Source organism: Bos grunniens, chromosome 24 (assembly GCF_055505025.1).
Source record: "Bos grunniens cultivar Pamir isolate PY7600 chromosome 24, Bosgru_T2T1.0, whole genome shotgun sequence".
Taxonomy (NCBI): domain Eukaryota; kingdom Metazoa; phylum Chordata; class Mammalia; order Artiodactyla; family Bovidae; genus Bos; species Bos grunniens.
In genome coordinates, this window is record NC_141188.1 from 51,978,157 (window position 1) to 52,000,606 (window position 22,450).

Consider the following 22,450-nt stretch of genomic DNA (forward strand, 5'->3'; position numbering starts at 1 on the left):
TAGTATATTTGGAGTTGTACAGCCATTATAATTTAGAAGACTTTCATCACAGCTCCCTCATCCCCACCTGCCAGAAAAGCCCTGTACCCATTAGTGGTCATTCCCTTCCCCCCAGCCCTAGACAACCACTAATGTACTTTCTTTCTCTGTAGATTTACGTATTCATGTGAATGGAATAATAGAATACGTGCTATTTTGTGATGAAGAGAGTCTTTTTTAAAAATGCTTTTGTTTAGTGCTCCATTTTGGAAAACTTTTAATTGGTATTTTTTTTGTGCTTAAGGCTGTCGTGGTGACTGATGGAGAGAGAATTCTAGGTCTTGGAGATCTGGGTGTCTATGGAATGGGAATTCCAGTAGGAAAACTTTGTTTGTATACAGCTTGTGCAGGAATACGGCCTGATAGATGTCTGCCTGTGTGTATTGACGTAGGAACTGATAATCCGGTGAGTAAAATTACTTTCCCTCTCTGATCCTTCTCCCACAGCTTTATTGCATCCCTCTTTTAAAGATAAGAAGAGAAAATTCTATGATTAGATGTTAGCCTTTTTCTTAAACCTCTTTTAATATCTATATGAATAACAATAGATTAATACTATTAAAAGTTTTTTAAGAAGAGCAATATAGTTATATTATAATAATTATTAACTTTTTTATACTTTACAGTTTCTATTTTACAGAATATGTTTACATTGGTTATGTAACAAAAAACTTCACATTTATGTTTGTTCTGTTTTATAGGCCCTCTTAAAGGATCCATTTTATATGGGTTTATATCAGAAAAGAGATCGATCACAGCGTTACGATGACCTAATTGATGAGTTTATGAAGGCCATTACTGACAGGTATTTTTTCTAAAGTTTGAGTATATGAAAGCGTCTTAAAAAAATAGAACCACTGTTTTGTTTTCCTTTATCTTTTGTGAAGATAGAGGAGATTAAACGTTTGAGAACTTTGGTTCTTTCCTGCCCAGTTTGATGTACTGATATGTGGTAGTAATGCTCCTGCTTTGCTTTCCTCAGTTATCTGACATCCTGAGCACACTGAAATCTTGAAGTCTGTACTCACTGGTCCTAAGTAATACCTTCACTGTGCAGTTCTTTCAACCCTCAGCATCCAGGCTCACTTCACCATTTCAGTGAAATTCTTGTGCAGCTTTCATATTTTAAATTTTGGTCTTTTCTCTCCTCCTGTCTGCAGCATCTGACCAGGTTTTCCACTGCTACATCCTTGAAATTTTCTCTTCTCTTGAACTAAAAGACTTTCCTGACTTAATCTTTCTCCAGCCGTTTTTGTTTCCTTTGTCATCTCCACTGATTTTTTTCTTGTTCTCTTCTGGTAAATGTGGGTGAGTATATAGTTCTTTCCTCTTTTGAGTCATGTAGCCTGTGACTTTTATGCTTGTGACTCTCAGCCCATGAAAACCTATCTCTGTAGTCCCACCTTCCTCTGAGGCTTGCATTTCCAATAGCTGGAATCCTCCCTCTAGAGGTTTTGTTGCTATCTCCTTCCCTTTCTAAATTGTCTGAAAGTGAAAGTGAAGTTGCTCAGTCATGTCGACTCTTTGCAACCCCATGGACTATAGCCTACCGGGCTCCTCTGTCCATGGGATTTTCCAGGCAAGAGTACTGGACTAGGTTGCCATTTCCTTCTCCAGGGGATCTTCCCTACTCAGGGATCGAACCCAGGTCTCCCGCACTGCAGACAGACGCTTTACCTGTTGCCTATCTTTAATAAATCTAGCCTCTGTTAATAGCAGTAGCATGTACCCTCATCACCAAACCTTTGATCTTGTCTAATCTTTGACTCTTCCTTCTCTTCTGTCAAACCCATATAGTGTCATTCAGTCCTCACATCCAGTTGGTACTACCCCGTACAAGCCTCAGAAATGCATCTTTTCTTTTCCATTGCCACAGCCTCTTTGCAGATCCTCATGTCTCTTTTGGATTCTTCAGAATCTTCCTCTAGCTTCTCTCCTCACCGTTTCCTCTCCACCTTACCACCAGATTAGTCTTTTAAAAACTACTGTTTTTAAACTACTGACATACTGTTTGTTCTGTCATTCTTTGGCTTAATTTCCTATTGCTGAAGGGTAAAGTCCAAACATTTTATGATCTAGCCCTGCGCTACCTTTTTTTTTTTTCCTGGCTGCCCCTGGTGGCATACAGGATCTTAGTGCCCCAGCCAGGGCTCAGACCTGTGCCCCTTGCAGTGGAAGCATGAAATCTTAAACACTGGACTGCCCAGGAAGCTTTCCTGCCCTACCTTTTAGATTACTGGTACATGGACGATCCTAAAAATTAACTCCTTTTCAGAGTCAAAGTTGTTGCCATATCTAAAACTAAACTTTTTATCATCCCAGACATTGCCACCTCTTCCCCTTCCCCTTTTTAGTCATCCAGGCTGCCTTGGCATTTCAGTTGCTTTTCCCTCTTCCCAGGTGTGGTCCTCATCATCAAGTTCTGTTTGTTCATTCTGATGTCTCATAATTATCCCTTTCACTTCCTGTGGCTTCTGCTTCACGTCTTCTTGTTTTCGTGCCTCAGTACCTTCCTGATTATTTTCCCTTCTTTCTCATCTCTCTGTGCATTTGATATGTGCTACGCCTCACTGGCAGCTTTATCCTTCCTCCAGGGAGTCTTAGATGAATTTTTCCCTTCTCAAGCCTTCAGTGATTCTATATCAGACACAGAAAAAAGTCCCCTTCCCCAGTTTTGCTTTCAGAATTCTCCCTTATCTGGCTCTAACCTCCCTTAACCAACTTCCCCCTTATACTTTTATATAAACTCTGAAATATGTAGCCAGATTTGAAAATTCAGGAACAGCAAAATAGACCTTGTATTTCTTCCTACCACTTTACTTTCTGTTCTTTTGGAACCCAAATAAAGTTCCACCTCCTTTCATGCCTCCCCATACTTTACCTCACCAAGATGACTGATATCTTTTTTTGAAAGCCAGTGAACTCATACAGCAGGTTTTTTTTAAACTGCTTATTTAATATATACTTTACTGTGTTGCTGTTAACTGTGAACGTAATGAAAATTCACATATCAAACACATACGTTTTGAGACTCAGAGACAGAAATCTCTTCCTTTTTAGGAAGTTATTTGTGTATATATGTGCTGGGCACCCCCCTGAAAGTGAAAAGTGAAAGTAACTCAGTCGTGTCCAACTCTTTGCAACTGCATGGACTATACAGTCTTTGGCACTTGAAAATAGTTTGTACAGATTAGTATCCCTTTGGTCCATCATGGTGCTACATTCATTTTAACCATCCCATAAATTTTTCTGAATAATAGATTTTTCTATATGTTGAGTCTAGTCTTTCATAGACTCTAAAAATTGTTAGTGTGGCCTTAAGTGAACTAACTTAGTATATTATTTTAAAAATGTTTAAAAGTGGTATTTCATCACAACCATAACGGGCTTTGCTGTTTTTTAGATATGGACAGAACACACTTATTCAGTTTGAAGACTTTGGAAATCATAATGCATTCAGGTTCTTGAGAAAATACCGAGAAAAATACTGTACCTTCAATGATGATATTCAAGGTAAAGCAAAAACAAAAACTTAGGTTTTTTATTCCTGCTTAAACCTTTTTTGTAGTGTGCCCACTTTTCACTGTACCATGTTTTGCCTCTCTTACAGGGACGGCTGCGGTGGCTCTGGCCGGTCTGCTTGCCGCGCAAAAAGTCATTGGGAAACCGATCTCAGATCATAGAATCTTATTTCTTGGAGCAGGAGAGGTAAGTTTCTGTGAGCTTTTAAGTTTGAAAACCAACACTGTGCTTTAGACTGGAAAATGGGGCATAATGAACTTCTAATTTTGTTGAGATAGAGGGCATAAATTCAAGATCTCTGTTGTGAAATAGGTAATTTAAAATCTTTGGAAAAATATCACAAAGAATCAAGTTTTGTGTGCTTCATAAGGGAAGAATAGATCCAGTATTTCTCATACCATATAATTCTCATATATAAAGTAACTTATAATATCGCATCACACTCTAATCTTTGTTTTTGAAATTTCTGTTTTGTTGGACAGGCTGCTCTTGGAATTGCAAATCTGATAGTTATGGCTATGGTTGAAAATGGCCTCTCAGAAGAAGAGGCACGAAAGAAAATTTGGATGGTTGACAAGTTTGGTTTATTATTTAAGGTAAGGTATTCTAAACCTTGGAGAAGCAAAAGTATGTTGTTATAATGATATTTTTAGAGTTTTCTTTTCATATTCAAATCATAATGTCTATGTTGGCACCAGATGTATTCTTTCTTGCTTTGTTTTCTGACTCCTGACTCTTTTAAACCTAGTGGCTTTTAATGGGAAGTCAGAAGTTCCTAATTAAATTGTTAGCAGGACATCTGATCATTTGAACAGAAATCCTTTAACTCTTTGGAGATCACAATCTCTTGTAGCAATCTAATAGAAATTTATGGACCTTTTCCCCAGAAAAAGGCATGTATTCCTAAGGTGAAATGATGGATGATAGGTTTATCCCAGGTCAACTTGGTATCCTTTATTCTTGCCCACCTTCCTATCATTGATCGCCATTTCTAATAGCTCAAGAAATGCCTTGTATCCTATACTGTGTAACACATCAAAGAATAGGTAAACTGTTTCATAGTTGAGCTTATGCAGTACACAATGCTGTTATATTTCTGTGGTGTTTATTGATATTTATAAACTACTTGTCATTTACATCTTTGGAGCAAGCTTATATCATTTACTTTGCTCTAGTTCCTGAAATCTTTTCTTAATTAGTAACAGTATTCTATTAGTACAAAAAATGAAATAAAAAACTGAAGTATATGAATGAAAAATCTTGAATGTTTAAATTTTAAATAATTTTTTAAGTATTTAAAAAGTGTATCACACATTGTGATTAACTTATTTAACCTTTTTTTTCCCAATCTCATTTGATCTTATCAAAAATTTTTTGAAATTTTACAAATGAGGGAAGAGGTTTAAAAAGGTCAGGTCATTTTTCCAAGCTTGTAAGTCATGGAGGTGGAATTCCACCCAAGTAGCCTGACTATGAATCCTATGCTGTTAGTCATTCAACTGTGCCTCCTCCCAAAGCTATAACTGCCAGATTTACTTGTATGTCAGATGCAAGGATTATTGAGACCTTGTACCTGGAAGACCATTGGAGAGTATATATATTTTTGCTAGTACACAATGAGTTTGGTGCTTCTGTTTGTGATGTTTGTTTTCATAAATGTTTTGGTTCTTTATCATGTTTGCAGTAATCAAGTCTAGGATGATGTATGTGCATCTGCAAGTTCAGGGTATGTTTTTCCTTTAGCATGAGTTTTAGGCTTTGTATCTCTTCTTGGGACTCAAAACACTGCCCTCTTTTTTGAGACTTTGAGAGTTTCCGATTGAAGCCCTCATGGAAGAGATGTGGTCTTCTTGGGAGCAAGCATGTGAAGCCACTGTTCTGAGAACTTGGATCTACTGAGGCTGTATTTCAGTCTTTTAGTTAATTCCCCAGCCAAGTGATGATGGAGTTTTGCTTTTCCAGGCCCCTGCTTGTCATCACAGACAAGCTGGGGCTTGTCTGGAACTCTGATGTAAAAAATCACCTTTGCCGAGGGAGGTCTTTTCTTTTGCCGAAATAGGGATATGAATTTGTCATCCTGGTTGGTTTTTGCATTCAACATGTTTTTGTTTGCTTTAAACTATTGAGAAATTCATCACTGTTCTAACATGTCAGTGGTATATCTCCCACACTTGTGACACTACTAAGGAGTTTATTTTTAATGGGTTTTGACCTGGGATTTGGTGAGGAAAGCATATTACTTCATTCAGCTCTTTTAAACCAGAATTCCCCTTTCCTGAACTCTTGGTAGTATAAGTCCATAATGTCTATCTAAAATTCTGAAATCCCTGAGTTTTTCCTGAAATTCATTTGGTAATAAATCTGACAGACCTGAAATTATATGCTAACTTTAGTAGCAAGACCAAAGATGATATTTCTAATTTTCACCTTTTGTACTTGATGTGACTATTCATAACTTCTGTTCAGTTGTGGAGTGCCCACTGAGAGAGTGTTTGTGATAAATTACACACCCTAGTATTCTTGCCTGGAGAATCCCATGGACAGAGGAGCTTGGTGGGCTATAGTCCATGGGATCGCAGAGTCAGACACGACTGAGCAACTAGCACTTATAATATATTATCATAAGACATTTCTGAAATATGAAATTCTAAGCTCTAAAATGCAGCTAGCTCACATAAGGAATTGTATGCCTTTGTGCCCTGTTGGATTTAGGAAGACTTCACAGAGTAAATGAGTTTTTGAAAGGGATTAGAAATTTTTGGTTATAATGGAATTTGATGCATGTTTTATATTTGGGTTTATGGGCAGTATGAAGAAAGAATTGGAAGATAATGAGTTGAAGAGAAATGTAAATGAAAAAGAAACATTCTTACTGTAGTAACAATATGTGACTTATAATGATGTCTTCTCAACTAATCCTCAATAAACATTTACTAAAAAATTGTATTTTATCTAAAAATTCAGGGGCGGAAAGCTAAAATAGAAAGTCATCAGGAAGCATTTGCTCACTCAGCTCCAGAGAACCTACCTGATACTTTTGAAGAGGCAGTAAATATACTTAAGCCTTCAGCTATAATTGGTGAGTAAAGTTGTTGCCAAGTCATTCTGTTACTTACCTGTATAATGCCAGGCCTAACTTGCATGCAGGATTACTAAAAGTGAAATGACATATTTTACCTAGCTTTGAGCATATATGTTTCTGTGATAGCTTTGTTTTTAAATTGATCTTTATTGGAGTATAGTCACTTTACAATGATGCATTGGCTTCTGCTGTACAGCAAAGTGAATCAGCTATATGTATGCCTATATTCCCCCTCTTTTTGGATTTCCTTCCCATTTAGGTCACTATAGATGTGATAGCTTTTTTTTTTAACTGAAGTATACTTGATGTGCAGTATCATATAAGTGACAGCTGTACAGTGTAGTGATTCACAAATTTTAAAGGTTGTACTCCATTCATAGTTATTAAAAATGTTGGCTGTGTTCCCTGTGTTGTATGTGATAGCTTTTAGGTACAGTGTATACAGTTCTGTTAACAGATGTTGCTTGTACTTTTAACTTCTAGAAGCTGTGTGATTGCTCATGCTTTGCTTTTAGAGTTGGTATGACTGGTGGGCTCAAAACCTGAAAAAGACCAAGGTTATTTGACAGACTGTACCAAGAAAATCCCTTGCAGAGTCAAAGATTTTCATTGACAACAAAGCTGAAAGCTTTTGGTATGTTTTAAGAGTCAGGCATTTAATAGCTGTCATCAGACTGTGTAACATAGCATTAACAGAAAATGTAAAGAGTATTTAAAAGAGGGACTATTTCATTTCCTATACAGCTATAATAAGATTTGTATATATATATCATTATATATATATCATTTTATATATGTATCATATATATATACACATCATATATATATACACACACACATATATATATATGTATCATTTTTCTTATATTTTACCAATTTCTTGGAAGAGCCCTATGGAATTTTAAATAGTAAACTGTTTTAAGTCACCAACAGTTTTTATGGTTAGGAAAAGGATATCTGTATTAGGTTCTTTACTGATTGAAACTCACAATTTTTTAGAGTGGGAAGTAATCTTTAAGATTGTGAGTGCATTTCTCTCAGAACTCAATTTTTTGTTGTTTAGTTGCTAAGTCATGTCCGATTCTTTTGTGACCCCCACAAGACTATAGCTTACCAGGCTCCTCTGTCTATAGGATTTCCCAGGCAAGAATACTGGGGTGGGTTGACTCAATATGGAAACCTAAGAATCTGTCCATTGACTCCGGCCCTGGAGGATGAAGGAAATGAGAAAAAAAATGTTTCATTCTTTTAGAACTCATGGATTCCTAAGAATATGTCCACATACCCCATGTGACCACATGGGAAAACACTGAGTATACATTCCTTTTTCACATGAGGAAAACAAGCGCAGAGTTATTAAACAACTTGCCTGAGATGTTGTGAGTATCTCATATAGCCAGGAGTGACAGAGGAAGCACTAAAATTCTGGTCTCCAGATCAGTATTTCTCTTTATTACATGTCAGTTTATAAAATGGAATTTAAAATTTCTTTGACTGTTGAATGTAAGTCTTTTCATTGGATGAACTACGTAAGCGTTCAGCTGAAGCGTTCCTTGTCATCCCAGTTCCCACTCTGGGCTGAGTTCTTCTTTCAGCCATGCCTCTGTGCGCTGCACACTGAGCGCCCGGGACTGGTCTTCTGGTTTTCTCTTTACTCTGTTGTTTTCTCTGTCAACTCCTAAGCTGCCTGCATTATACTCACTTTTATATCCCAGTGACCTACATACAGTGTCTGAGACATTGTCAGGGCTTACTAAAAGTTCATTAAACTGATCTCTATCAAGAAAGTGGATGACTATAGTCAAGAAGATCTTTTTTTCCCTTCTAAACTCCTATTATTTTATAATGAGTACCACAGAGTATAACAAGTTAACATTTAGAGATGCAACTTTTTCATTTAAAAAAGAATTTTAATTGTGGTAAAATATATATAACTTAAAATTTGCCATCATACCCATTTAAAAGTATACAATGAGGTAGTGTTAAATGCATTCACATTGTACAGCCAGTTTGCGGAACTCTTCACCTTTTAAAACTGAAGCTCTATGCTTATTAGACAACAATTACATGATGGAAGTAGTCTTTTTTTTCTTTTCCCTGTTGCACCATGTAGCATGCAGAATCTTAGTTCCCTGACCAGGGATCAAACCTGTGCCCCCTGCATTTGGGAGCATAGAGTCCTAACCACTGGACTGTCAGGGAATTCCCTGGAGGTTGTCTTATACTCTTTTTTTTTTTTTTTGCTCACAATTTACTATGTCTGGGGTAGATAATAAATATTTAAGTAGAAATTTTAGTGTTTTTATTGTTTCTCTTTTCAGATGTAAGATTGGAATTATCTTAGCAATGCAAAATTTTATCTTTGTAATGGGAGTTTACCTGTGCTTTTGTTATGTTAAACCTATTGTAGAAATGCTGTTGATGGGAATGCTGTATTTTACTTGTAATGAAGTTGCTTTTTTTTCCCCCTTTATTTATGATAGGAGTTGCAGGAGCTGGCCGACTTTTCACTCCTGGTGTAATCAAAGCAATGGCTGAAATCAATGAAAGGCCTATAATATTTGCATTAAGTAATCCTACGGCACAGGCTGAGTGCACAGCTGAAGAAGCATACACGCTTACAGAGGTATTAATAACAATATGAAATGGTTATGTCTATTATTTTCCCTCTATTAAGGAGAGTTTAAATTTTAGTTCTTTTGAATTCTTTGCCACTGCCACTGGTTTATATTCCAGTTATAAATATCTGCTTATATACCATTGGAACAGTTGGATTTTCCCCTCCTATTCCATAGGGATATAGTTGTAATCTCCACAATGTAATCCCTTTCTGTATTGTTCTTGCAAGTGACCTTTTAGAGGCTCTAGGAAGTAGGTTTTTTCTTTTTAATTTGGGTACAATATTGTGTTAGTTTCAAGTATACAGCAAAGTGATTTGGGTTTGTTTTTTTTTTCTTTTTTCAGTTTTTTGTATTCTTTTCCATTTTAGGTTTTTACAAGATATCAAATGTAGTTCCCTTTGCTATACAGTAAATCCTTACTGTTCAGGAAGTGATTTTTAAAACCTTGTTTAACAGTGATATATAGCAGTAATTATTGAGACATGGCCTTAAGAATAATTCATATGTCTTAATTTTTAGTGTTCTATCTCTATTAAAAGTTGTTTTATTATGGAAAATTTGAGGTATATACAAAAGTAGAAAGAATGATATAATTTAACTCCCGTGTACCAATGTTTTTGTTATTTAGTTGCTAAGTCATATCTAAATCCTTTGTGACCCCATGAACTGTAGACAGCCAGGCTCCTCTGTCCATGGGATTTTCCAGGCAAGAATACTGGAGTGGGTTCCCTTCTCCAGGGGATCTTCCCGACCCAGGGATTGAACCCAGGTCTCCTGCATTGTAGGTGGATTCTTTACCAGTGAACCACTGGGGAATCCCATCGTGTACCAATATTCTGCTTCAGAAGTGGTCAGCTTATTGCCAGTCTTGTTTCTTTGACATCCTACTCACCTTAGATTAGGAAGCCAGCCTCAGGTGTATCATTTTATTATTAATATTACAGTATATCTCTCAAAAGTTAAGAATTCTTTTAAAAATATAATCACAGTATCATCATCACACCTCACAGGTTTTTTTATTTATTTATTTTTAATTGTGATTATTTCTTTATTTTTGGTTGTGTTGGGTCTTCATTGCAGCTCATGGGCTTTCTCTGGTTGCGGCAATTGGGAGCTACTTGCGGTGTGCGGGCTTCTCATTGCTGTGGCCTCTCTTGTGGAGCACAGGCTCTAGGTGCATGGCCTATCACACTTCACAGTTTTAACAATTTTTGAATGTTTATTTGATGCTTTTGTATAGCTCTTGGTTCTCTACTAAAATTTTGTCTTGGCATTTAATTTCTTGAATACATGAATTATAATTAAAGTAAGTATCTGATAGTAACAAATATCTTGCTCTCTATCAATCCATTTCTATTATGTGTTTTGTTTTCTTCTTGGTTATCCAGTTCTTGTCTTCGTAAGCCGACTTTTGCTTTTCACTTCTTTGTTGACTGCTAGGTAGTGCAGATAAAGAACTGTAGCAATAATTTGAGGCTCAAGATGAAGTTAGCTTCCTCCACAGGGACTTTACCTATCCTTCTGGAGACTGGGGTGGTGGTGGTTGGTGGTTTAGTCACTAAGTCATGTCCGGTTCTTTGTGACCCCCTGGGCTGTGGCCTACCAGGCTCCTCTGTCCATGGGATTCTCCAGGCAAGAGTAGTGGAGTGGGTAGCCATTTCCTTCTCCAGGAGATCTTCCTGAACCAGGAAGTGAACATGTTTCCCCTGTGTCTCCTGCTTGGCAGGCAGATTCTTTACCACCAAGTCACCTGGGAAGCCCTCTTTTCTGGGGTAATCCCCCGTAAGTTCATCAGGATGTAGTCCATGAGAGGCCTCATCTGTGTTCACAGTTAACCTTTTCTCTGGAGTATAAGTCAAAAACCCTGGAGTATTTATTGGCACCTCACCCCTACCCCTAGTGGTCTATAAACTTTACCTTTTTTCCATCATCATGGGACTCGTGACACTTTGGCTGTTCAGGCTCTCAGCCACAGATTTTCCTTTTGAAATCACTCACCTGAAGGAGGAGAGCTTCAAATGCTGAGTTCGAATGTCTTGTTCTCCTCATTTTTTGAATCTTGACCATCTCTACCTCCAAGCCCTCCCTATCTAGGTTGCACTCCTATTTCCTTGAAACATATGTTTAATATATTTTATAGAGTTTTTCTCACTGTTACCAAAGGGAGAATTGGTGTGAAGCAACCTAGAAGACTATTTGCAAAGTAAAACTCTGTCTCAGAACTTTCTGAACTTCATATTCATGCTTTTGATATATTTAGCATTATTTTTCTCCTTGTTATAGATTTTATTTTGACACATATATTCTCTCAAAATTCCTTCTGAGTCTATATTGCCATTTTGGTTCAGTTCAGTTCATTTCCTCAGTTCAGTTCACCTCAGTCGCTCAGTCGTGTCTGACTCTTTGCAACCCCATGAATCGCAGCACACCAGGCCTCCCTGTCCATCACCAACTCCCGGAGTTCACTCAGACTCACGTCCATCGAGTCAGTGATGCCATCCAGCCATCTCCTCCTCTGTCGTTCCCTTCTCCTCCTGCCCCCAATCCCTCCCAGCATCAGAGTCTTTTCCAATGAGTCAACTCTTCGCATGAGGTGGCCAAAGTACTGGAGTTTCAGCTTTAGCATCATTCCTTCCAAAGAAATGCCAGGGCTGATCCCCTTCAGAATGGACTGGTTGGATCTCCTTGCAGTCCAAGGGACTCTCAAGAGTCTTCAACACCACAGTTCAAAAGCATCAATTCTTTGGCACTCGGCTTTCTTCACAGTCCAACTCTCACATCCATACATGACCACTGGTTTGCTCAGTCATGCCCAACTCTTTGTGACCCCCTGGACTGCAGTATGCCAGGCTTCCCTGTCCATCACCAACTCCCGGAGTTTACCCAAACTCACGTCCATCAAGTGATGGACATTCAACCGTCTTATCCTTTGTCGTCTCCTTCTCCTCCTGCCTTCAATCTTTCCCAGTATCAGGGTCTTTTCCAATGAGTCAGTTCTTTGCATCAGGTGGCCAAAGTATTGGAGTTTCAGCTTCAGCATCAGTCCTTCGAATGAACACCCAGGACTGATCTCCTTTAGGATGGACTGGCTGGATCTCCTTGTAGTCCAAGGGACTCTCAAGAGTCTTCTCCAACACCACAATTCAAAAGCATCAATTTTTTGGTGTTCAGCTTTCTTTATAGTCCAACTCTCACATCCATACATGACTACTGGAAAAACCATAGCCTTGACTAGACGGATGTTTGTTGGCAAAGTAATGTCTCTGCTTTTTCTAGATTGGTCGTAACTTTTCTTCCAAGGAGCAAGCGTCTTTTAATTTCATGGCTCCATTCACCATCTGCAGTGATTTTGGAGCCCCCAAAAATGAAGCCTGTCACTGTTTCCATAGTTGCCCCATCTATTTGCCATGAAGTGATGGGACCAGATGCCATGATCTTTGTTTTTTGAATGTTGAGTTTTAAGCCAGCTTTTTACTCTCCTGTTTCACTTTAATCAAAACTAAAGGTTATCATCCCCCAAATTATCAATTAGTCTTATACAATGCCTATTTGGTACGTATACTACATGTATTATGGGCCTTGGCATTTCCAAAATATAAAAAACTTAAATGTTTTGGGCGTATCAGTAGAAGACTGTTCAAACATTTAAGAATTTTATTTTTTAAGATGTACACTGAATGAGTGACAACTCCCCAAGGAGACTGGTTTGGTATACTCTATTCTGTTAGTTCTCAGTTGCAAATTTTTATATAAATTTTGCCTTAGTGTTACATAAATAATGATATAAATATATATATTTGTCAGTTCAGTTCAGTCACTCAGTCATGTCCGACTCTTTGCGACCCCATGAATCACAGCACGCCAGGCCTCCCTGTCCATCACCAACTCCCGGAGTTCACCCAGACTCACGTCCATCGAGTCAGTGATGCCATCCAGCCATCTCCTCCTCTGTCGTCCCCTTCTCCTCCTGCCCCCAATCCCTCCCAGCACCAGAGTCTTTTCCAGTCAGTCAACTCTTCACATGAGGTGGCCAAAGTACTGGAGTTTCAGCTTTAGCATCATTCCTTCTAAAGAAACCCCAGGGCTGATCTCCTTCAGAATGGACTGGTTGGATCTCCTTGCAGTCCAAGGGACTCTCAAGAGTCTTCTCCAACACCACAGTTCAAAAGCATCAATTATTCAGCACTCAGCCTTCTTCACAGTCCAGCTCTCACATCCATACATGACCACAGGAAAAACCATAGCCTTGACTAGACGGACCTTTGTTGGCAAAGTAATGTCTCTGCTTTTTAATATGCTTTCTAAGTTGGTAATAACTTTCCTTCCAAGGAGTAAGCGTCTTTTAATTTCATGGCTGCAATCACCATCTGCAGTGATTTTGGAGCCCAGAAAAATAAAGTCTGACACTGTTTCCACTGTTTCCCCATCTATTTCCCATGAAGTGATGGGACCGAATGCCATGATTTTCGTTTTCTGAATGTTGAGCTTTAAGCCAGCTTTTTCACTCTCCACTTTCACTTTCATTAAGAGGCTTTTTAGTTCCTCTTCACTTTCTGCCATAAGGGTGGTGTCATCTGCATATCTGAGGTTATTGATTCCAGCTTGTGTTTATTCCAGTCCAGCGTTTCTCATGATGTACTCTGCATATAAGTTAAATAACAGGATGACAATATACAGCCTTGACGTACTCTTTTTCCTATTTGGAACCAGTCTGTTGTTCCATGTCCAGTTCTAACTGTTGCTTCCTGACCTGCATACAAATTTCTCAAGAGGCAGATCAGGTGGTCTGGTATTCCCATCTCTTTCAGAATTTTCTACAGTTTATTGTGATCCACACAGTCAAAGGCTTTGGCATAGTCAATAAAGCAGAAATAGATGTTTTTCTGGAACTCTCTTGCTTTTTCCATGATCCAGCGGATGTTGGCAATTTGATCTCTGATTCCTCTGCCCTTTCTAAAACCAGCTTGAACATCTGGAAGTTCACGGTTCACATATTGCTGAAGCCTGGCTTGGAGAATTTTGAGCATTACTTTACTAGCGTGTGAGATGAGTGCAATTGTGCAGTAGTTTGAGCATTCTTTGGCATTGCCTTTCTTTGGGATTGGAATGAAAACTGACCTTTTCCAGTCCTGTGGCCACTGCTGAGTTTTCCAAATTTGCTGGCATATTGAGTGCAGCACTTTCACAGCATCATCTTTCAGGATTTGAAATAGCTCAACTGGAATGCCATCACCTCCACTAGCTTTGTTTATAGTGATGCTTTCTAAGGCCCACTTGACTTCACATTCCAGGGTGTCTGGCTGTAGGTCAGTGATCACACCATCGTGATTATCTGGGTCATGAAGATCTTTTTTGTACAGTTCTTCTGTGTATTCTTGCCACCTCTTCTTAATATCTTCTGCTTCTGTTAGGTCCATACCATTTCTGTCCTTTATTGAGCCCATCTTTGCATGAAATGTTCCCTTGGTATCTCTAATTTTCTTGAAGAGATCTCTAGTCTTTCCCATTCTGTTGTTTTCCTCTATTTCTTTGCATTGATCGCTCAAGAAGGCTTTCTTATGTCTTCTTGCTGTTCTTTGGAACTCTGCATTCAGATGCTTATATCTTTCCTTTTCTCCTTTGCTTTTTGCTTCTCTTCTTTTCACAGCTATTTGTAAGGCCTCCCTAGACAGCCATTTTGCTTTTTTGCATTTCTTTTCCATGGGGATGGTCTTGATCCCTGTCTCCTGTACAGTGTCACAAACCTCGTTCCATAGTTCATCAGGCACTCTATCTATCAGATCTAGGCCCTTAAATCTATTTCTCACTTCCAGTGTATAATCATAAGGGATTTGATTTAGGTCATACCTGAATGGTCTAGTGGTTTTCCCTACTTTCTTCAATTTAAGTCTGAATTTGGCAATAAGGAGTTCATAATCTGAGCCACAGTCAGCTCCTGGTCTTGTTTTTGCTGACTGTATAGAGCTTCTCCATCTTTGGCTGCAAAGATGTTTTTTTTTTGTTTTTGGTGGAGGGATGTTTTGGTGTTACTCTCACTCCCTCTGCTGCTGAGTGAGAAAAATTCTTAAAAAATTTTTTTTCATATTTTATTGGTCAGTTAGTTGCTCCTAGAACAAAGAACTTCTACTGAACATGGACTTCAGAATGAGACTTCTGTTAATAAGTTCTTGCCACTATAGGTTGATTATGAAAGAAGAATTTTAAAAGGATGGCCTGGAGAAGATGAACTACAGTTGAATCTTGGCATTCTAGAGAAGATGCCCAAGATCTTTCTAAATCTCCAAATTTACTGATGCCATGAGGACATAACATTTTTCCCATGAAGAGCTATATTGTATAGCCCACTTAATAAATCTATTAAAATTAATGGTGGCACAAAGATAACCTATATTACACACATTGTGGTAACACACATGGCATTAGCCATGAACTAACCCTTAATCTGGCTTCCCTGTGGCTCAGCTGGTAAAGGATCCACCTGCAATGTGGGAGACCTGGGTTCCATCACTGGGTTAGGAAGATGCCCTGGAGAAGGGAAAAGCTACCCACTCCAGTATTCTGGCCTGGAGAATTCCATAGACTATATAGTCCATGGGGTCACAAAGAGTCAGACACGACTGAGCGACTTTCACTTTCACAACCTAAATCTTCAAAGAAAAAATTTTTGTCACAAATAAAGCTGTACTTAGAACAGGTAGAGAATGGGACTGGCTACAGCTGTCTGGATTTGTAAGTCCAAGACAGTCACCTGGGCCCAGCACTGGCGCAGTTGACTTGTTTCTGTACCTAAACCTGAGATCATTTTGAAACTGCAAGTATGTCTTGTAAAAGTGATAATTACTATACATAGTAGATCTTCAGAGTGTCCAAAGGGTCAAATTCTTGAGTACTAAATCCACTAGGGTCTACTGTCTTTCAAAGGACACTCACTCTTGGTATAATACACATGTTTGCATGTGCTCGTGCTCAGTCATGTCCGACTCTTTGCAACCCCGTGGACTGTAGCCCACTAGGCCCCTCTGTCCATGGAATTTCCCAGGCAAGAATATTGGAATGGGTTGCCATTCCCTCCTCCAGGGAAATCGTCCCAACCCAGGGGTTCACCCCACGTCTCTTGCACCTCTTGCATTGGCAGGTGGATTCTTTACCACTGTGCCACCTGGGAAGCCCAGTGCACATCTTTTGATGTAGGGAGAAGCAGACAAAGCATTATCTAAACAACGTATTATGGACTTCCCTGGTGGCTCAGTCGGTAAAGCATCTGCGTACAATGTGGGAGACCCGGGTTCGATCCCTGGATCGGGAAGATTCCTTGGAGAAGGAAGTGGCAACCCACTCCAGTATTCTTGCCTGGAAAATCCCATGGACAGAGGAGCCTGGTAGGCTATAGTCCATGAGGTCACAAAGAGTTGGACATGACTGAACAACTTCACTTTCACTTTTAATGTATTACATGACATTTCAGAGCACAGTACTAAAATTGATGGATACAACAATTTTGGAGACTTCCTTTTCTTTAGAAGACAACATGCCATATATTTTTGGAGTGACTGGTTACCCCATATGCCTTTTTTATAAACTGGGGGGCATTGTAGCCTAATAGAAAAACCATGCGTTTTAGAGTTATGAAAACCTAGGTTCAAGGTTAATGGCTACAGTTGTGATACGTGACTTTTTACAAAGTATTTGGAAATATTTAAGCCTTAGCTTTCTGAGATTTTTTAAAAAATACATATTAGTGAAATGAGATGATAATCTTATAAGCCTTTTGTGTGGGTTAAATTAACTGAGTTAACACATATAACGGAGAAGGCAATGGCAACCCACTCCAGTACTCTTGCCTGGAAAATCCTATGGATGGAGGAGCCTGGTAGGCTGCAGTCCACTGCGTCGCTAGGAGTCGGACATGACTGAGCGACTTCACTTTCACTTCTCACTTCCATGCACTGGAGAAGGAAATAGCAACCCACTCCAGTGTTCTTGCTTGGAGAATCCCAGGGACGGGGGAGCCTGGTGGGCTGCCGTCTATGGGGTTGCACAGAATCGGACACGACTGAATCGACTTAGCAGCAGCAGCAACACATATAAAGCACCTGGTACAGAGCCAAAAACAGCAGATGTGCAGTAAATGGTAGTGATATAATTTTTGATGTTCCCCCCTCATTCACAGATGTTTATAGTAGTCCTCATTTATTATTAGGGATGATATTTTCTTACCATCTACATTTTTAAAGTTTTAAAGGAAAGAGGAGTGTCAGGTTTTGAATTTATTAATGGACATTTTTCAACTTTATTTGAATGTATGCTGTGCATATAACAAACCTCATTCTAATAAGGATTTTAATAAAAGGATGGGGAACACATGTATACCTGTGGCAGATTCATTTCGATATATGGCAAAACTAATACAATATTTTAAAATTTAAAAATAAAATAAAATTTAAAAAAATTAAAAAAAAATAAAGTAAATTGTGCCTTTTGCAGGTAATATGTTGATCTACTACAGATTTTAATTTTGTTTTCATTCACCTTAATTGTCTAGTCTACATAAAGTGACAAAATTGAGATTATTTCATTTCTCAACAGGGAAGGTGTTTGTTTGCCAGTGGCAGTCCATTTGAGCCAGTGAAACTCAGTGGTGGGCAAGTCTTTACACCAGGCCAAGGAAACAATGTATATATTTTTCCAGGTAAGTGCCATCATTATGTTAGAGTAATCATTAGTTACAGTAAAATTCTTCTTGAAATTCTTTAGAAATTAATATTTGAAAAACAATAGTATTTACAGGATTTTGCTACAAATGTACAGGAAAAGTCAAGGAATTAAGCAAATCCGTTGTGCTCTATTTCCCCTGAAAATTTATTTAATCATACTGTTCATTAAATTTGTTTTTATTACAGAAATAAAATAGTACATGGTTCATAAAAATGCAAAAGGAACAGAATGTTAAAAAATTAATTAACCGTGTTTATCTCCCCTTGATACCTCCTTATCATACTTACAAGCTATAACCACTGTGGTTTCCTTTGAGTCTTTGTGATGGTTACCGTCATGACTGGCACACGTATCTCCCCTTACCTTGATTCTTCTAACTCTAGACTGATACATGTGAACTTCCAACTATGACATCTAAGTAACAGTCCACACATACCTCCTATTACCTTCCTTTGTCACTACTCTCAATTTCTGTTACTACTTTTAGTTTTCCTAGTAGTCAGCTTTATCTCTACATAATGAACTTAAAAGAGCTTTTGTAAGCAATTTAAGATAGTTTTATTAGCTTGCCACAGTGAAAAATGAAAAAAAAATCTGGTATTTAGCTTCCTTATCTCTTATTTCATCTCTCAGCTATAGTTAGTTAATATTTCTGTTGTAGAGAAATTCTTGAAATTTACACTGTATTTTGTTGTTTTCCATGTTTTGTCTTTGGATTGATTCTGAAATTAACTGATGATATGTTATTCATGTCTAAACAAGAGTGTGGTTTGATAAATACAGTAGAACATGCAATTCTATATCACAAAATTTTTGACATTCAAAGTCTTCTAAGTGTCAGGTGTAATGAATCCTCCTTTAATTTCTTGCTTGCTTTCTTCATTTCATCTAATCCTACCCCACAGTAAATCATTTCTGTGGTGGTTCTCTTGCCCATGTACACTATTCCTTTGCTGATGTTAGCCTGAGCTATTTAAATTCCACTTGGTTTTCTTTTAAATTCCTTTGTTGTTGTTCAGTTGCTAAGTTGTGTCCTACTCTTTTGTGATCCCATGGACTGTAGCCTACCAGGCTCCTCTGTCCATGGAGTTTCCCAGACGAGAATACTGGAGTGGATTGCCATTTCCTTCCCTATGGAATACATCTTTGAATAAGTTTTTGTTTTTAATAAAGCGTGGATGAAAACTGAGTTTTTATGTATATGAAATGTCTTCATTTTTTTCTCTGTTGGTTGGGTGAAGATTTGCAGATTCAAAGTCTTCTTCTTTTTAGTTGTACCGTGTGGCTAGCTGGGTCTTAGTTCACTTCCCCGACCAGGGATCGAACCCAGGGCCCCAGCAGTGAGAGCACTGACTACAGGGACTACCAGGAAATTCCCTCAAAGTCATTTTGTCAGACCTTTGAAAACATTTCTCCATTCACTTTTAGTGGCCAGTGTTGCTGACAGAAAATCTGGTGTTGATGAGATTCTCATTCCATTGTACATACTAGTTTTGTGTCCCTGAAAATGTTTCAGTGTTCTGTTTCTCTTTAGGATTTCTGAAAGATTGGTAAAATGCATTCAGGTTTGGGCTTTATTTCCATTTATCATGCATGTCTGCAAGTGGGCCAATTTACTGTATCTTCTTTTCCAAAGGATTTTTTTTTCCTGTTTTTATTTTCCCTCATTAATTTCCTTCCATTATTTCTGTTTTTTCCTTATGGAACTTGGGTTAGACGACCATGGTCAAATCCCTCTGTTGTCCTTGACTTGTAAATTTTATTCATGTTTTTGCCTCTTATCTTTTTTGTTCTGTAATATTGGGGATTTCTGTGGTGTTCATTCATTCATCTGTATCTATTTTGGTTTTTAGCACTTCTAGTATATGTTTTGTTTCAACAGTCTTCTTTCTTTTTATTATGGAAAATTTCAAGCATATACAAAAGTAGAGGGAAGAATGAAGTCCCGTGTTGCCTTCTCCCACCTTTTGGCAGTTATCAACTGGTAGCTGATATATTGGAGAAGGCAATGGCACCCCACTCCAGTACTCTTGCCTGGAAAATCCCATGGACAGAGGAGCCTGGTAGGCTGCAGTCCATGGGGTCGCTAAGAGTCGGACACGACTGAGTGACTTCACTTTCACTTTTCACTTTCATGTATTGGAGAAGGAAATGGCAACCCACTCTGGTGTTCTTGCCTGGAGAATCCCAGGGACGGGGAAGCCTGGTGGGCTGCTGTCTCTGGGGTCACAGAGAGTCAGACACGACTGAATTGACTTAGCAGCAGCAGCAGCTGATATATTTAATCTATATTCCCACCCATTCCACCTTCACTGGGTTATTTTAAAGCAAATCAGAGACATCATATAATTTCATTAATAAGTACTTCTGTATGTGTCACTAAAAAAGTGAAAACATTTTTTTACTTAAACATAACCATAGTACTGGTATCACATCAAAGAAAATAAACGATAATTGCTTAATATCATATCAACTCAGTAGGGTCAAATATTTTTTTTTTTTATTCCCAGTAACCTTCTATTCATAGAATAACTCTTTAATGGCCACTTTTCTTTTTAAAGCTAGCAGTGTCCTTTCAGCTCTCTTCCTAGAGTTAGTAAGACTCTTTTAAATATTTCTTCCTTTGTGTTGTTTTATTTTCCAGCAGTTTCTGGTGATCCTTCATTTATTTGTTTTAATGAAAGAATCATGTATAGTAAAATAGTGGCTTGGCATGAGTTTCCTTTGTACTTGTGTCTTTTCCTTGTGGGCCTCTCCCTGAGCAACCGCAGCCAACTGTAAGATTTTATGACAGGTAGAGCTATAGCATGCAAAGGCTGGCATCAAGGCAGCATGTTATTATAACTCTTGTTAAAATAAAGATTTGGGACCTGTGAATATCCTGGTGCTCTTTCCTCCTCTTCACCCATGTAGTTGTGATTGTCTTAGAGTTCCACTCTGCTTGTCTCTTGAGAGATAGCATCTGTAACAGAAATTCTCCCATCATTGACTATCTCTTTCTAGAACTTATAATGTTCAAAATCAGTCTGTCCCATCCGACATTATTTCTCTAGCATAAAGCCTTAAAAACATGAATACTTTTCTGTTGACTTACCAAAGCCATTTTTAATATTGCATTTGACCAATAGAGCACTTGACAGTTGATTACTTTTATATAACACTTCCCTGTCCAAACTTAGCAATAACAGTTATTAGGACTATAAATATAGACATAAAAATGACTTGGTAGCAGAGGTTAAAATGGATTTAAAAACAAGATTGGCCAAAAGAATGTTCATGAAGCAAGTAAAAACTTAAGGCTCTGTTTGAATTGTGTGCTGTAATAGTTATAATTGGATGAACAACAGAAATAAAACCTGAAAAGGGACTGAGGTTTCCTAATGAGGAAAAAGTGGCCGAGAGGTAAAGCTGTGCTTCTCAGCGAGCGAGGACAAGAGTTGGAGTCTGGCGCCTGTGGAGGGTGGGCTGCTAGTGAACCGTCTCCTCCTCTAGGCTGAAACCCTGAAGGACTGTACTTTGGAGTGTGGGGATAGTTTACCCTTGAAGTTACCTGTAAAACCTCAAGCGTTTGTTTTGGCCTGCCAGTGCCCAGAAGTGCTCAGCAGAAACAAAGAGAGATCTTCTCTGGTACAAGACAACAGTATCCTGCTCCTCAAGTTACTCTTACAAATAAATCTTCAAATTCAACCCCAGTTAAGAAGTAAAAAAGAAATGAGGCACATGAAGAGACAAGACAAACATAAGCCAAAAGTAACAGATACAAGCCAAAAGTAACAGATACAATAACAAATAACCCTCTGGAACTCTAGATATCAGACAAATGCTCTGAAACAAATAACTTATGTTTGAGATAAAAGCATTCAGCCAAGTAACACTAAATTCTAGAATTGAAAAATACAATGTTAACTCAGTTAATGAGGCTTATAGAGATTAGACCAAAGAAAATTAATAAACTGGAAGATAGACCAGAAGAAACAATCAAGAGACCAAAAAAAAAGATATATTAATAATTATATTAACATATTAATTGAGGTACATTTAATTGAGGTCCAGAGGAAGCTGAGAGTAAGAATGAAGAAGAGGCAATATTTACAGGCTTCATGGCTGAGAATTTCTTAGACCTGACAAAGGACATCAATACACAATATTCAGGAAGCTCGGTGAAATCCACATCTAGGGACATCATCATGAGGCTTCAGAAAATGACAACAAAGAGAAGACTATGCATGCAGCCAGAACAAAAAGGTTTCCTTCAAAGGAACAATTGTTAGACCAACAACTGACTCCTCAACAGCAGCAAGATGCCAGAAGGCAGTGGAGTGATCTGTGTAAGTGGCTTTTACAAAATACTTGTTAAGCTTAACTCGTTACACAGTGTAAAGAACTTTCAAGAATGAAAACAATGAAGACTTTTTAGAAGGGGAAAAAAAAAAGTTTTCACCATCTATCTGCAGACATGTAAAAATGTAGA

The 22,450-nt window shown here is 38.2% G+C and overlaps 1 protein-coding gene across 5 annotated transcripts in view; it reads left to right on the forward strand.

Annotated features, from left to right (window-relative positions):
• The window catches only part of ME2 (malic enzyme 2), a 57,425-nt gene that overhangs the window by 24,149 nt on the left and 10,826 nt on the right, over positions 1-22,450 (forward strand). For 3 of the 5 annotated variants that reach the window (XM_086373518.1, XM_086373519.1, XM_086373520.1), the window contains 8 exons: positions 284-445; positions 741-844; positions 3,443-3,552; positions 3,650-3,747; positions 4,044-4,157; positions 6,526-6,640; positions 9,127-9,269; positions 17,851-17,953. In XM_086373518.1, the coding sequence (XP_086229644.1) occupies positions 284-445; positions 741-844; positions 3,443-3,552; positions 3,650-3,747; positions 4,044-4,157; positions 6,526-6,640; positions 9,127-9,269; positions 17,851-17,953 (949 nt within the window). Of the gene's footprint in view, positions 1-283; positions 446-740; positions 845-3,442; positions 3,553-3,649; positions 3,748-4,043; positions 4,158-6,525; positions 6,641-7,158; positions 7,278-9,126; positions 9,270-17,850; positions 17,954-22,450 lie in introns of all 5 variants that reach the window. The other 2 variants (XR_015154084.1, XR_015154086.1) reach the window with 1 other exon arrangement.